The 12,941-nt window shown below is 40.4% G+C and overlaps 1 protein-coding gene across 1 annotated transcript in view; it reads left to right on the forward strand.

Moving 5' to 3' along the window:
• Window positions 1-12,731, forward strand: part of MRPL48 (mitochondrial ribosomal protein L48) — a 103,621-nt gene extending 90,890 nt beyond the window's left edge. The window contains exons 6-8 of the mRNA XM_037840602.1: window positions 9,392-9,494; window positions 11,299-11,388; window positions 12,440-12,731. Coding sequence (XP_037696530.1) covers window positions 9,392-9,494; window positions 11,299-11,388; window positions 12,440-12,514 — 268 coding nt within the window. The 3' untranslated portion in view covers window positions 12,515-12,731. The remainder of the gene's footprint in view (window positions 1-9,391; window positions 9,495-11,298; window positions 11,389-12,439) is intronic.
• Window positions 12,732-12,941: the final 210 nt, after the last annotated feature.

The raw sequence follows: 12,941 nt of genomic DNA on the forward strand, positions 1-12,941 counted from the left end.
TCATATCTTTTGCCCATTTTATAATTGGGCTGTCTGTACTATTGTCATTGAGTTGTAGGATTTCTTTGTATATGCAAGATATCAGTCTTTTGTCAGATACATGGTTTCCAAAAATTTTTTCCCATTGAGTTGGCTGCCTCTTTACCTTTTTGAGAAATTCCTTTGAGGTGCAGAAACTTCTAAGCTTGAGGAGTTCCCATTTATCTATTTTCTCTTTGTTGCTTGTGCTTTGGGTGTAAAGTCTAGGAAGTGGCCTCCTAATACAAGGTCTTGAAGATGTTTTCCTACATTATCTTCTAGGAGTTTTATGGTACTTTCTTTTATATTGAGATCTTTGGTCCATTTTGAGTTAATTTTTGTGTAGGGGGTGAGGTAGGGGTCCTCTTTCATTCTTTTGGATATGGATATCCAACTCTCCCAGCCCCATTTGTTGAAAAGACCATTATGGCTCAGTTCGGTGACTTTGGGGGCCTTATCAAAGATCAGTCGGCCATAGATCTGAGGGTCTATCTCTGAATTCTCAATTCGATTCCATTGATCTATATGTCTATCTTTGTGCCAGTACCATGCTGTCTTGGCAACTGTGGCTTTATAATAAGCTTCAAAGTCAGGGAGTGTAAGTCCTCCCACTTCGTTTTTCTTTTTTAGAGTGTCTTTAGCAATTCGAGGCATCTTCCCTTTCCAAATAAATTTGATAACTAGCTTTTCCAAGTCTGCAAAGTAGGTTGTTGGAATTTTGATTGGGATTGCATTGAATCTGTAGATGAGTTTGGGTAGAATTGACATCTTAATGACATTTAGCCTTCCTATCCATGAACATGGAATATTTTTCCATCTTTTAAGGTCCCCTTCTATTTCTTTTAGTAGAGTTATGTAGTTTTCTTTGTATAGGTCTTTTACATCTTTGGTTAAGTTGATTCCTAGGTACTTGATTTTTTTAGTTGCTATTGAAAATGGTATCTTTTTCTTGAGTGTCTCTTCAGTTTGTTCATTTCTAGCATATAGAAACATTACTGACTTATGTGCATTAATCTTGTATCCCGCTACTTTGCTAAATTTGTTTATTAGCTCTAGTAGGTGTATCGTTGATTTCTCAGGGTTTTCTAGATATAAGATCATATCATCTGCAAACAATGACAGTTTTACTTCTTCTTTTCCAATTTGGATGCCTTTTATTTCTTTGTCTTGCCGGATTGCCCTGGCTAGCACTTCCAGCACAATGTTGAATAACAGTGGTGACAGCGGGCATCCTTGTCTTGTTCCTGATCTTAGAGGGAAGGCTTTCAGTCTCTCACCATTGAGTACTATGCTGGCTGTGGGTTTTTCATATATGCTCTTTATCATGTTGAGGAAGTTTCCTTCAATTCCTACCTTTTGAAGTGTTTTTATCAAAAAGGGATGTTGGATTTTGTCAAATGCTTTTTCAGCATCTATTGAGATGATCAATTGATTTTTCCCTTTCGAGTTTTTAATGTGTTGTAATACATTGATTGTTTTTCTGATGTTGAACCATCCTTGCATGCCTGGAATGAACCCCACTTGGTCATGGTGTATGATTTTTTTAATGTGTCTTTGGATTCGATTTGCAAGTATTTTGTTGAGGATTTTTGCATCTATATTCAATAGGGAGATTGGCCGGTAGTTTTCCTTTTTTGTAGCATCTTTGCCTGGTTTTGGTATTAGATTGATGTTAGCTTCATAAAATGAGTTAGGTAGTGTTCCATTTTTTTCAATGTTTTGAAAGAGTTTGAGTAAGATTGGTGTCAGTTCTTTCTGGAAAGTTTGGTAGAATTCCCCTGTGAAGCCATCTGGCCCTGGGCATTTATTTGTGGGAAGATTTTTGATGACTGATTGGATCTCTTTGCTTGTGATGGGTTGGTTGAGGTCTTCTATTTCTTCTCTGGTCAGTCTAGGTTGTTCATATGTTTCCAGGAAATTGTCCATTTCTTCTACATTATCCAGTTTGTTGCCATACAGTTGTTCATAATATCCTCTTATAATTTTTTTAATTTCTTCAGGATCTGCAGTTATGTCACCTTTTTCATTCATTATTTTGTTTATATGGGTCTTCTCTCTTTTTGATTTTGTCAGTCTAGCTAGGGGCTTGTCAATCTTGTTGATCTTCTCAAAGAACCAACTTTTGGTGATATTTCTCCTTTCTATTGTTTTTTTTGTTCTCTATGTCATTTATTTCTGCTTTAATCCTTGTTATTTCTTTTCTTCTACTTGGTTTAGGATTGGTTTGCTGTTCATTTTCTAGCTTCTTCAGTTGATCCATTAGTTCTTTGATTTTGGCTCTTTCTTCCTTTTTAATATATGCGTTTAGTGCTATAAATTTCCCCCTTAGCACTGCTTTTGCTGCATCCCATAGGTTTTGGTATGTTGTGTTCTCATTTTCATTCGTCTCTATATATTTAGCAATTTCTCTTGCTATTTCTTCTTTAACCCACTGATTGTTTAGGAGTGTGTTGTTTAACCTCCAGGTATTTGTGAATTTTCTAAGTCTCTGATGGTTATTGACTTCTAATTGTATTCCATTGTGGTCAGAGAATGTGCTTTGAATAATTTCAATCTTTTTAAATTTATTGAGGCTTGTTTTATGTCCCAGCATATGATCTATTCTGGAGAAAGTTCCGTGAGCACTAGAAAAGTATGTGTATCCTGGTGATTTGGGATGTAATGTCCTGTAGATGTCTGTTAAATCTAATTCATTTATCAGATTGTTTAGGTTTTCAATTTCCTTATTGGTCTTCTGTCTGGTTGATCTATCTATAGGAGAGAGTGATGTGTTGAAGTCTCCCACAATTATTGTGGAAACATCAATTGCTTCCTTTAGTTTTGCCAATGTTTCTCTCATGTATTTTGTGGCACCTTGATTGGGTGCATAGACATTTACGATTGTTATTTCTTCTTGCTGAATTGCCCCTTTTATTAGTATGTAGTGGCCTTCTTTGTCTCTCAAAACATCCCTGCATTTGAAGTCTATTTTATCTGAGATTAATATTGCTACACCTGCTTTCTTTTGGCTGTAGCTTGCATGAAATATTTTTTTCCATCCTTTCACTTTCAATTTCTTTGTGTCCCTGTGTCTAAGATGAGTCTGTTGTATGCAACATATTGATGGTTCATTTTTTTGATCCATTCTGCGAATCTATATCTTTTAATTGGGGAGTTTAATCCATTTACATTCAACGTTAAAACCGTGAAGGCATTTCTTGAATCGGCCATCTTATCCTTTGGGTTATGTTTGCCATATTTTTCCCTCTCTCTATTAATATCCTTTATTGTACCCATACCGAATCTCTTTAGTACTGAACCTTTCTCCAAGTCTCTCTGTCCTGTCTTTGTTTCTCTGTCTGTAGGGCTCCCTTTAGTATCTCCAGTAGGGCAGGTCTCTTGTTAGCAAATTCTCTCAGCATTTCTTTGTCTGTGAAAAATTTAAGCTCTCCCTCAAATTTGAAGGAGAGCTTTGCTGGATAAAGTATTCTTGGCTGGAAATTCCTCTCTCTCAGAATTTTAAATATATCGTGCCATTGTCTTCTCGCCTCCATGGTGGCTGCTGAGTAGTCACTACTTAGTCTTATGCTGTTTCCTTTGTATGTGGTGAATTGCTTTTCTCTTGCTGCTTTCAGAACTTGCTCCTTCTCTTCTATGTTTGACAGTGTGATCAGTATATGTCTCGGAGTGGGTTTTTTTGGATTTATTCTATTTGGAGTTCGCTGAGCATTTATGATTTGTGTATTTATGTTGTTTAGAAGATTTGGGAAGTTTTCCCCAACAATTTCTTTGAATACTCTTCCTAGACCTTTACCCTTTTCTTCCCCTTCTGGGACACCAATGAGTCTTATATTCGGACGCTTCATATTATCTATCATATCCCTGAGGTCCATTTCGATTTTTTCAATTTTTTTCCCCATTCTTTCTTTTATGCTTTCATTTTCCATTCTGTCATCTTCCAGGTCACTGACTCGTTGTTCAACTTCCTCTAGTCTTGTACTATGAGTGTCCAGAATCTTTTTAATTTGGTCAACAGTTTCTTTAATTTCCATAAGATCATCCATTTTTTTATTTAGTCTTGCAATGTCTTCTTTATGCTCTTCTAGGGTCTTCTTGATTTCCTTCATATCCCGTACTAGGGTCTCATTGTTCATCTTTAGTTCTTTGAGTAGCTGCTCTAGGTGTGTCTCTTCTGGTCTTTTGATTTGGGTGCTTGGGCTTGGGTTATCCATATCGTCTGGTTTTTTCATATGCTTTATAATTTTCTGTTGTTTTTGGCCTCGTGGCATTTGCTGTCCTTGATAGGGTTCTTTTAGGGTTTGTAGACCAGTTGAAGTCCTTATCTCTAGTTTATCAGATCTACAGCTTCGTGGAGTACACTTTCTCTAACTAACCAGCAGGTGGCGTCCACGAGCCACCTGTTCTCCACAAGCCAGATCTCCCCTGCTTAGCCTTTTTGGTGAGTGGGGGAGTGAGTCTTGTGGGGCCCAATTGGTGTCCCAAGCTTGCGTGTGTAGTTGGTGTTGCCTGCCCTGTATGTGGGGCGTGTTTCTGGGCAGTCGGGGAGGGGGGGTGGCCCTAACAATCAAATCTCCCTGATGATCCTAGAGTTTTAACGCTACTGCAATAGTCTAATCCTTCAGTTCAGTCCTGCCACAGTTTGTCTCTGCCACTGACCCACAAGTCTTTGGTATTGGCGTATGGCTCCTGAGACTTGCAAGTGGGCCCCTCTTCCAGGCTGTGCACCCCGGGTCCTCTGTTGAGGGATGACTGTGCTATGTCACAGGTGAGTGCCGTCCCCCCAGGGCAGTTCTGGGCTGCTGGGCTGTGTTGGGAGGCTCCCAGTCTGCTCAAATGATGGCTGAATGGGGCTCTGTTAATTCACACTGCTCCCCCTTCCCAGCTCTGGGACATTCAGCTGAGGTTGCAGGGAAGGCTAATGTCCACGCCCAGTTTTGTGGTGTGTGCCTGTTATTTGAAGCACTTCCGTCACACTGGGTTGTCTGGGGCAGCTCTGGGCTATGGGGCTGGCGATGGGCAGGAGTGTTTCCTGTCCACCAGGATGGTGGCTGTGAGCGGACACCCCCCTTTTCTTGGGAAGTTGTGTTGTTTAGTGAATTTTCTCAGCCACTGGATTATTGCCTTTTGTCTCAGAGCTCTCTTATTTCTGCTCTTGACTTGACGTGCCCAAATTTCAATTCTTTGAAGCTTTCTGTATTGAGCTTCTTAGAGTAATTGTTTTAGAAAAAGCAAAAAGGATTTAAAAAAAAAAAAAAAAAAAAAAAAAAAACGGCCCTCCTCAGAGATCTAATGGGTTATTGAAATGCTAATAGACAAAGCAACCAGGGCCATTAAGGAAAGGTGCCCTGGGCAGAGAGATCAGCCTTGCTTCGGGATTTGCATATGCGCCTCAAGGCCTGATGTCCGCCCTTCCCCTTTCTGTGTTCACCAGAACTCCAAAAATCCTCTGCTTTTACTTTGGAGCTTCTCGTGTTGTTTTCCTTCTATGCCCGTCTCCTCTCTGCTGGGCTGGCTGCTCTCAGAGTCTCTGGTGTCTGGCCTCAGTCTATCTATGGTTGGAGTTTGAATCAGTAGAATGAGTTTCCGATGAGAGCAGCCACTGCAATTCTCCCTTCTCCTTCCTGGAGCTGACAGCCCCTCCTCCCCCGGGACTGAGCCTGGCAGGGAGGGGCGCGGGTCCCCTGGCCGCAAAAACTTACAGATTTCGCTGATCTCAGCAGTTCCACGTTTTCATGAGTGTTGTATGAAGTATGCCCAAAGACAGATTGCTCTGTGGTGTCCAGTCCACGCAGTTCCTGGCTTTTTACCTACTTTCCTGGAGGAGTAACTAAAACATACAGCTCACCAGTCTGCCATCTTGCCGCCAATACACTCTTAGTGAGCTTGAAAGCATGGAATGTATATTGCCCACCAGAGTGCCTGAGACATATCAGGCTCTCAGTAAATGTTTGTTGAATGAATGAATCAGTCAGTCAATCAACAAATTAATGAAATCTTGCCAAAATTAAGTGTTGAAGAATAAAGTTTATGCTTAGTGGCAAGAATGGAGAACTCCCACTTTCATCAGTTGGACTAATCTGCCAAAATGGAAAGATAGCTTTTTATAGTGCTGTTAACTTTCTGAAAGCTTTTACGTAATTATCTTATTTGATATTCATATTAAGTCTATGAGTGTATCCCCACTTCTATGTAGGGAACTATTTCCATATTTGAATTGTAAAAAGAGGAGCTGAGAGACTATGCTGAAAATTGGGAGAGGGTGTCATGTTAGGGAGGCAACATGGAAGAGTTTGCAGTTCCCAGCACTCAATGATTACTTACAAGGCCTAGGGAACTGGCATTTATGGGCATAGTGTGCTGGGCAAATGACTTATGTAATCTCATTTAATCATTGCAATGATGCTATGAACTAAGTATTATTATCCTAATTTTGTAGGTGAAGAAACTGAGATTCAGAGACCTGAATTAATTTGTCCAAGGTCACATAGGTAATATGTGACAGGCCATGTCATGTCTCTGATCTGTCATGTCAAGGCAAGTTTACCAAACTGCCTTTTTTTTTTTTTTTTTTTGGCTTTTATAAAGGGGGTTTATTTGCTCACAAATGTACAGTCCTAAGGCCATAAAAGTGTCCAAACCAAGTATAAACATCAATATACCTTCACTGGAGAAAGGTCATTGGCATCTGGAAAACCTCTGCTAGCTGGGGAGGCACGTGGTTGGTGTTTGCTTGCTCCCAGGTTGCCTTTCAAATTGGCGTTCTCCAGAATGTCAGCATCAGCCAACATCAGGGATCTGCAACTCCAAGCTCAGCCAGCATTTTTTTTTTTTTTTAATTCAGTTTTATTGAAATATATTCACATACCATACAATCATCCATGGTGGTGTACAATCAGCTGTTCACAGTACGATCATATAGTTATGCATTCATCACCACAGTCTGTTTCTGAACATTTTCCTTACGCCAGAAAGAATCAGAATAAGAATAAAAAATAAAAGTAAAAAAAGAACACCCAAACCATTCCCCCCATCCCACCCTATTTGTCATTTAGTTTTTATCCCCATTTTTCTTTTCTTTTTTTTTTTTTAATCTTCATTTTATTGAGATATATTCACATACCACGCAGCCATACAAAACAAATCGTACTTTCGATTGTTTACAGTACCATTACATAGTGGTACATTCATCACCCAAATCAATCCCTGGCACCTTCATTAGCACACACACAAAAATAACAAGAATAATAATTAGAGTGAAAAAGAGCAACTGAAGTAAAAAAGAACACTGGGTACCTTTGTCTGTTTGTTTCCTTCCCCTATTTTTCTACTCATCCATCCATAAACTAGACAAAGTGGAGTGTGGTCCTTATGGCTTTCCCAATCCCATTGTCACCCCTCATAAGCTACATTTTTATACAACTGTTTTCGAGATTCATGGGTTCTGGGTTGTAGTTTGATAGTTTCAGGTATCCACCACCAGCTACCCCAATTCTTTAGAACCTAAAAAGGGTCGTCTAAAGTGTGCATAAGAGTGCCCACCAGAGTGACCTCTCGGCTCCTTTTGGAATCTCTCTGCCACTGAAGCTTATTTCATTTCCTTTCACATCCCCCTTTTGGTCAAGAAGATGTTCTCCGTCCCACGATGCCAGGTCTACATTCTTCCCCGGGAGTCGTATTCCACGTTGCCAGGGAGATTCACTCCCCTGGGTGTCTGATCCCACGTAGGGGGGAGGGCAGTGATTTCACCTTTCAAGTTGGCTTAGCTAGAGAGACAGGGCCACATCTGAGCAACAAAGAGGCATTCGGGAGGAGGCTTTTAGGCACAACCATAGGGAGGCCTAGCCTCTCCTTTCAAACTGCCTTTCTTTTGTAGAGTTCCATGCCCTTTGCTATTAATTGATGAAACTTTATGAAGTATGAACATTCAGAAATCCTATTGTTTAAATTATTTCATTCATCTTCAGTTTAGTGCACTTTTGGATAAGATGAAGACAACACTATTATGTTTTTGTGTAGCCATTAATCCTGTATTTTGTTTTATCAGAGCAGTTGTAGGTTTACAGGAAAATGTAGATAATACAGAGTTCCCATATACCTGCCCACACATAGTTTTCACTATTATTAACCAATATAATTATAATTATATTCTTAACTGCAGTCCATAGTTTGCATTAGGGTTCATTCTTTGTATTTACATTTCCATGGTTTAATTTTTTTTTGTAACGTATATACAACATAAAATTTTACCCTTTTAACCACTTTTGAGTATACAATTAACTGGTATTTATTATATTCACAATGTTGTGCTACCATCAACACCATCCATTATCAAAAGTTTTCCGTCACATCGAACAGAAACTCTATACTTATAATTAAGTGTTAACTCTCATTTCCCACCCCCACCCCTGCCTCTGGTAACCTATATTCGAATTTCTGACTTTGAATTTGCATATTATAATTATTTCATGTGAGACCATACTATATCTGTCCTTTTATGTTTGCCTTATTTCATGAGTCCTATCTTATCACCATACCTGATCTTCATAATAGTCTATTTATATAGACCCAAATTATCATCCCATTTACACATGAAGAAACTGAGGCCCAGAGTGGTAAGTGACTTGCTTAGCAGGGCCAAGACTTGACCCCAAGTCCAGTGTTCTTTCATTCCAGCATGTGAGTCTGCTCATGCTGATTATAGTAATCATAAGCGCTAATGAAGTGGTTCTCAACTTTGCATCCCAAAGGAACATTTGGCAATGTATGGAGGCAGATTTGATCGTCATGACTCAGGGGCAGGGGGCATCCAGTGGGTAGAAGCTGGGGATGCTGCTAAAGATCCTACAAAGCACAGGCTAGTGCTGCCGCCAGTGCCCTTCTTCCCCATCCTGCAACAAAGAATTATCTGGTCCAAAATGTCAGTAGCATTGAGATTGAGATACCCTGCTCTAGAACAATTGAGTTTCATGCCTCATTTCTCCAGAAGAGGTGAAATACCCAAGGTTAGTTATCAAAACATGACTAGTGACAAACCTGATTCTTTTAGAATTTACTGTTCTTTAGTAGGAACAAATACTTATTAATCACCAGGTTTTGTTCAGAATCATATTAAGCATGATTGGGGATGCAGAAAGCAAACCCTCAGGGAGTTTAGAGACTTCTGGAGGAAGTTTAAGGAGATCTGGTTACTTTGCTCTTGGCTGCTGATAAACTCACAGATGGAATAACATCCCACGGGTTTCAGGAACTACTGCATGCCGTAGTTTCTGTACCAAGGGGCTGCCCAGATTAAAGTTATGATAAATGCTGCTTCTGCTGCAGCTCCTGCTGGCTTAAAAGAATCCTTCCCATACCTGACTCTTCCTTCCTACAGTTATGCGATGCCCACCAAAACCATGGAGGTGTTGCAGCTGCAGGACCAAGGCAGAAAAATGTTCCTGGACTCAGTCCTGACAACTCATGAGCGAGTAGTTCAGGTAGGTACTCTGGGAGAAACTCAACATGCATTTGCCCTCTCCTGGTTCTTCTCTCTGCCCACTTTTTCTTGTTCTCTTTCATGCCCTTCTCTTCCTCTTGCCTACCCTTTGAATAACAGCATTCTCCAGGGTTCAGTTCTTGACCCCTCCTTTTTTCCTTGTTTGATATCTTCCCCCTGTGCCTCAGTGACCATCATTATATACCAATAGCCCCCTGATATATATCTGTAGCCCTGAACTCTTGGTTGAACTTGGAACCTGATATTCAGTTGTTTACTTGTATGTCCCACGGTGCCCTACACTCAATATAAAAAAAAATTAATTGTAGAGGGACTAATTTTTCGCTTTTTCTATAACCCTCCCCACCTTTGAGCTTCATGCTTGACCCTTCTTTCTCTGTTCTCTGATATCCATTTATTTACCAGATTCTTTAACTTCTACCTCCTAAAAATCTTTCAGATCTATCCACTTTGCTTTACCCCCATACCAATGTGAGCTTGTCACTTTCCTGCTTAAAATCCCTCAGTGGCTTCCTTTTAGCGCCAGCAGTGCCCTGCAGAGACAGACAGGAGACGACACCACTGGAAAGGTGCTCAGAGATACAATTTACCCATTTAAAGTGTATAATTCAGTAGTTTTTGGTGTATTTACAGGGTTGTGAAACCATCATCACAATCAATTTTAAATATTTTCATCACCCCAAAAAGAAACCCTGTACCCATTAGCAACCCTTCCGCATTCCTCTCTTTCCCCAACCCTGGCAACCAATAATCTACCTTCTGTCTCTATGTATTTGTCTGTTCTGGACATTTCATATAAATGAAATCATATAACATGTGGCCTTTTGTGTCTGGCTTCTTTCACTTAGCATAATGTTTTCAGGGTTCATCCATGTAAGATATATCATTATTTCATTCCTTTTTTATTGCCAAATTATATTCCATTGTTTGACCATCACCCCTTTTTAATTCACTTAAGAAATGAGAGAAGTTTTAAGGTAGTAAAATCTTAAATCCATGCTAAGTTAAAAAATAAATACTTACAAACGTTAGTTCTTTAAATATCATTAGCAATAAATTATTTGTGATACATCTTGTGATAGATGTGACTGCCACCAAGGCCCATAGGATAAAGTCTGAACCCTTTAGATTAGCCCTGAAGTGCCTTCATGATTCTCCTCCTCCTTTACTTCACATCCATTCACTCCAGTCATGCATGCTATTAGTTTTAAGTTCCCAAGTCCCAGTTTCCTCTACATCTTCCTGAATGCTGCTTCCTTTGCCTTGATACCACTCCATACTACTGTTGAATTCGCCTTGTTTATTCTTGCTTTTCAAGTGTCTACCCAGATGTTATCTCCTCTGGAAGCTTTCTTTGCCCTCCCCTGATTACGTTGGGAGGTATTTCTCTGGTAGATACCCACACCCCCCTGCATGCCCTTCTGCCACACATCTGATTCACCACTGAATTCCTTGCACAGGGTATGACACCAGTTGGGTCCTGGTCAGTGTGAAGAAACCTGAGTTGAATCAGAAAGTCAGCCTGGACTTGATAACCTCTTGAGGCATTTAGAACAGCCAGTGCCTTACAGAAGTGGATATGGCAATGATCATCTCAGCCAGCAGACACCTTGGCAGATAGGAAGAGAAATTCTGTAGAATCTGGGCTTGGAAACCAGTTCTGGGTGTTGAACCTCCACCCTAAGGCCCTCTAGCTCTCCTTGAACTGGCATTTGAGCTCATGCCATCTCTGCCCAGTCCCTGGCTTTTAGGACCCTCCCTTAGCAACATCTGTCTTTTTGCAGATCAGCGGTTTGAGTGCAACTTTTGCAGAGATTTTCTTGGAGATAATCCAAAGCAATCTTCCTGAAGGAGTCAGATTGTCAGTGAAGGAGGTAAGTACTAGTTTGGGAAGAGGCCCCTAGTGGCTTACCTATCTTCAAAATGTGGATTGGGCTCTGCGGATGCTAAGAACATCTGGACTGCCTGGCTTTAGACAACAGGGAAATGTGGTTAATTTAGCCTGGATAATTATGAGGAAAGATGTGCAGGCTGGTAGCACCAGGATCATTATTCTGTCTCTTCTAAGGAGTCAGGGATGATGCTTTGTGGAACATAGGAGCTGACTTCCCTCACGCTTCCTGAAGTTAGGGCTGAGCCCATGACACCCCTGAATTCCCTCCCTTCAGGTAGTTGTGTGGCAGAAGGAACATGGTTTAAGATCACATGCAGTATAATAAATCAGAACAAAATATGAAAATATAGAGAGAAGTTTCCTGGGCCTATAAGGCTTGACTCTAAACTGACTAATTATGTTGAGTAAAGAATGTCAGTCAGAAGAAAGTTTGGTCAGGCATGGAAAACTTGGAAAATATTAGGAGCCTTAGCCAAAATATTGAGTATTCTGGTCCTGTTGCCAAGATGATCCTGGTTATGGCACCGATATATGAGGTCATCGTATACTGGTGCCATCTGCTTCATCCAGCTCCCCTTGCTCTGAGCCTGTGCTGGCCAAGACTCTTCTGCTTGTTATTTTGGTTTCACATAGAACTATGTACATACAGGGCAATGATGTGCTGGACATGTTGCCTTCAAAAATGCTAATTCCTGTGACTTATTTCTTATTGTAAATTGATAATCTGGCATTTTTCCTTTCATTTTTTAGTGCCTCTATTGTGATACTTAGACTGGTTTGACATTAGTTCTTTATGTCTGTCTTCTCTCACCAGACTGAATTTATTGAAAGCAGAGAGGAAGTCTGATTCAACTTTGAATCCCTAGTACCTAATACAATGTCTGGCAAATAGTAGATAACGCCATAAAAGTTGGTTGAGTCTGAATCATTCTTGCAGAACTGGCTGATGGGTCCTTTGTGGATGCTGTGTATATTTGGATAATTAAAAGCTCTGCAGTAATTCCCACTTATTTTTTTCTTCTTCTCCCCAGCACTCTGAAGAAGACTTCAAGGGAAGGTTCAAAGCTCGGCCAGAACTGGAAGAATTGTTGGCTAAGCTGAACTAGCTCACTGCAGACCCTTTCATGCCAGCTCTGGTGATATTGATGCTAAGAAGGGCTTCCTGAGTCAGGAAACCCTGACTCTTAGCTATCATAGATACCCATCTCCACAGCCAGGACTGCCTCCTCTCCTCTGTGGTGTGGCTGTACTTACAGTTTGTCAACCACTTTCCTTTGAGCTAATGCTAGGTGTCCTCAATCTAATAAAAATCTGCTAATGATGGGTGTGTGTGTGTGTGAGAAGTCAGCCCATCCTGTGGGGTATCTTTAACTAAGGGATTCTATTTTTTTTTTTCCTAGTGCTTTAGCACAGAAGCATGTTCCACTTCAGTATTTCTCTGATTAGAGTGAACTTGAATATCTTTGAGTAATTTGGCATGGCATCCTTTAGTGCAGCAGCAGATCATAACATAAGTAAACTCTATGGGGAGAA

Source organism: Choloepus didactylus, chromosome 6 (genome assembly GCF_015220235.1).
Source record: "Choloepus didactylus isolate mChoDid1 chromosome 6, mChoDid1.pri, whole genome shotgun sequence".
Classification (NCBI taxonomy): domain Eukaryota; kingdom Metazoa; phylum Chordata; class Mammalia; order Pilosa; family Megalonychidae; genus Choloepus; species Choloepus didactylus.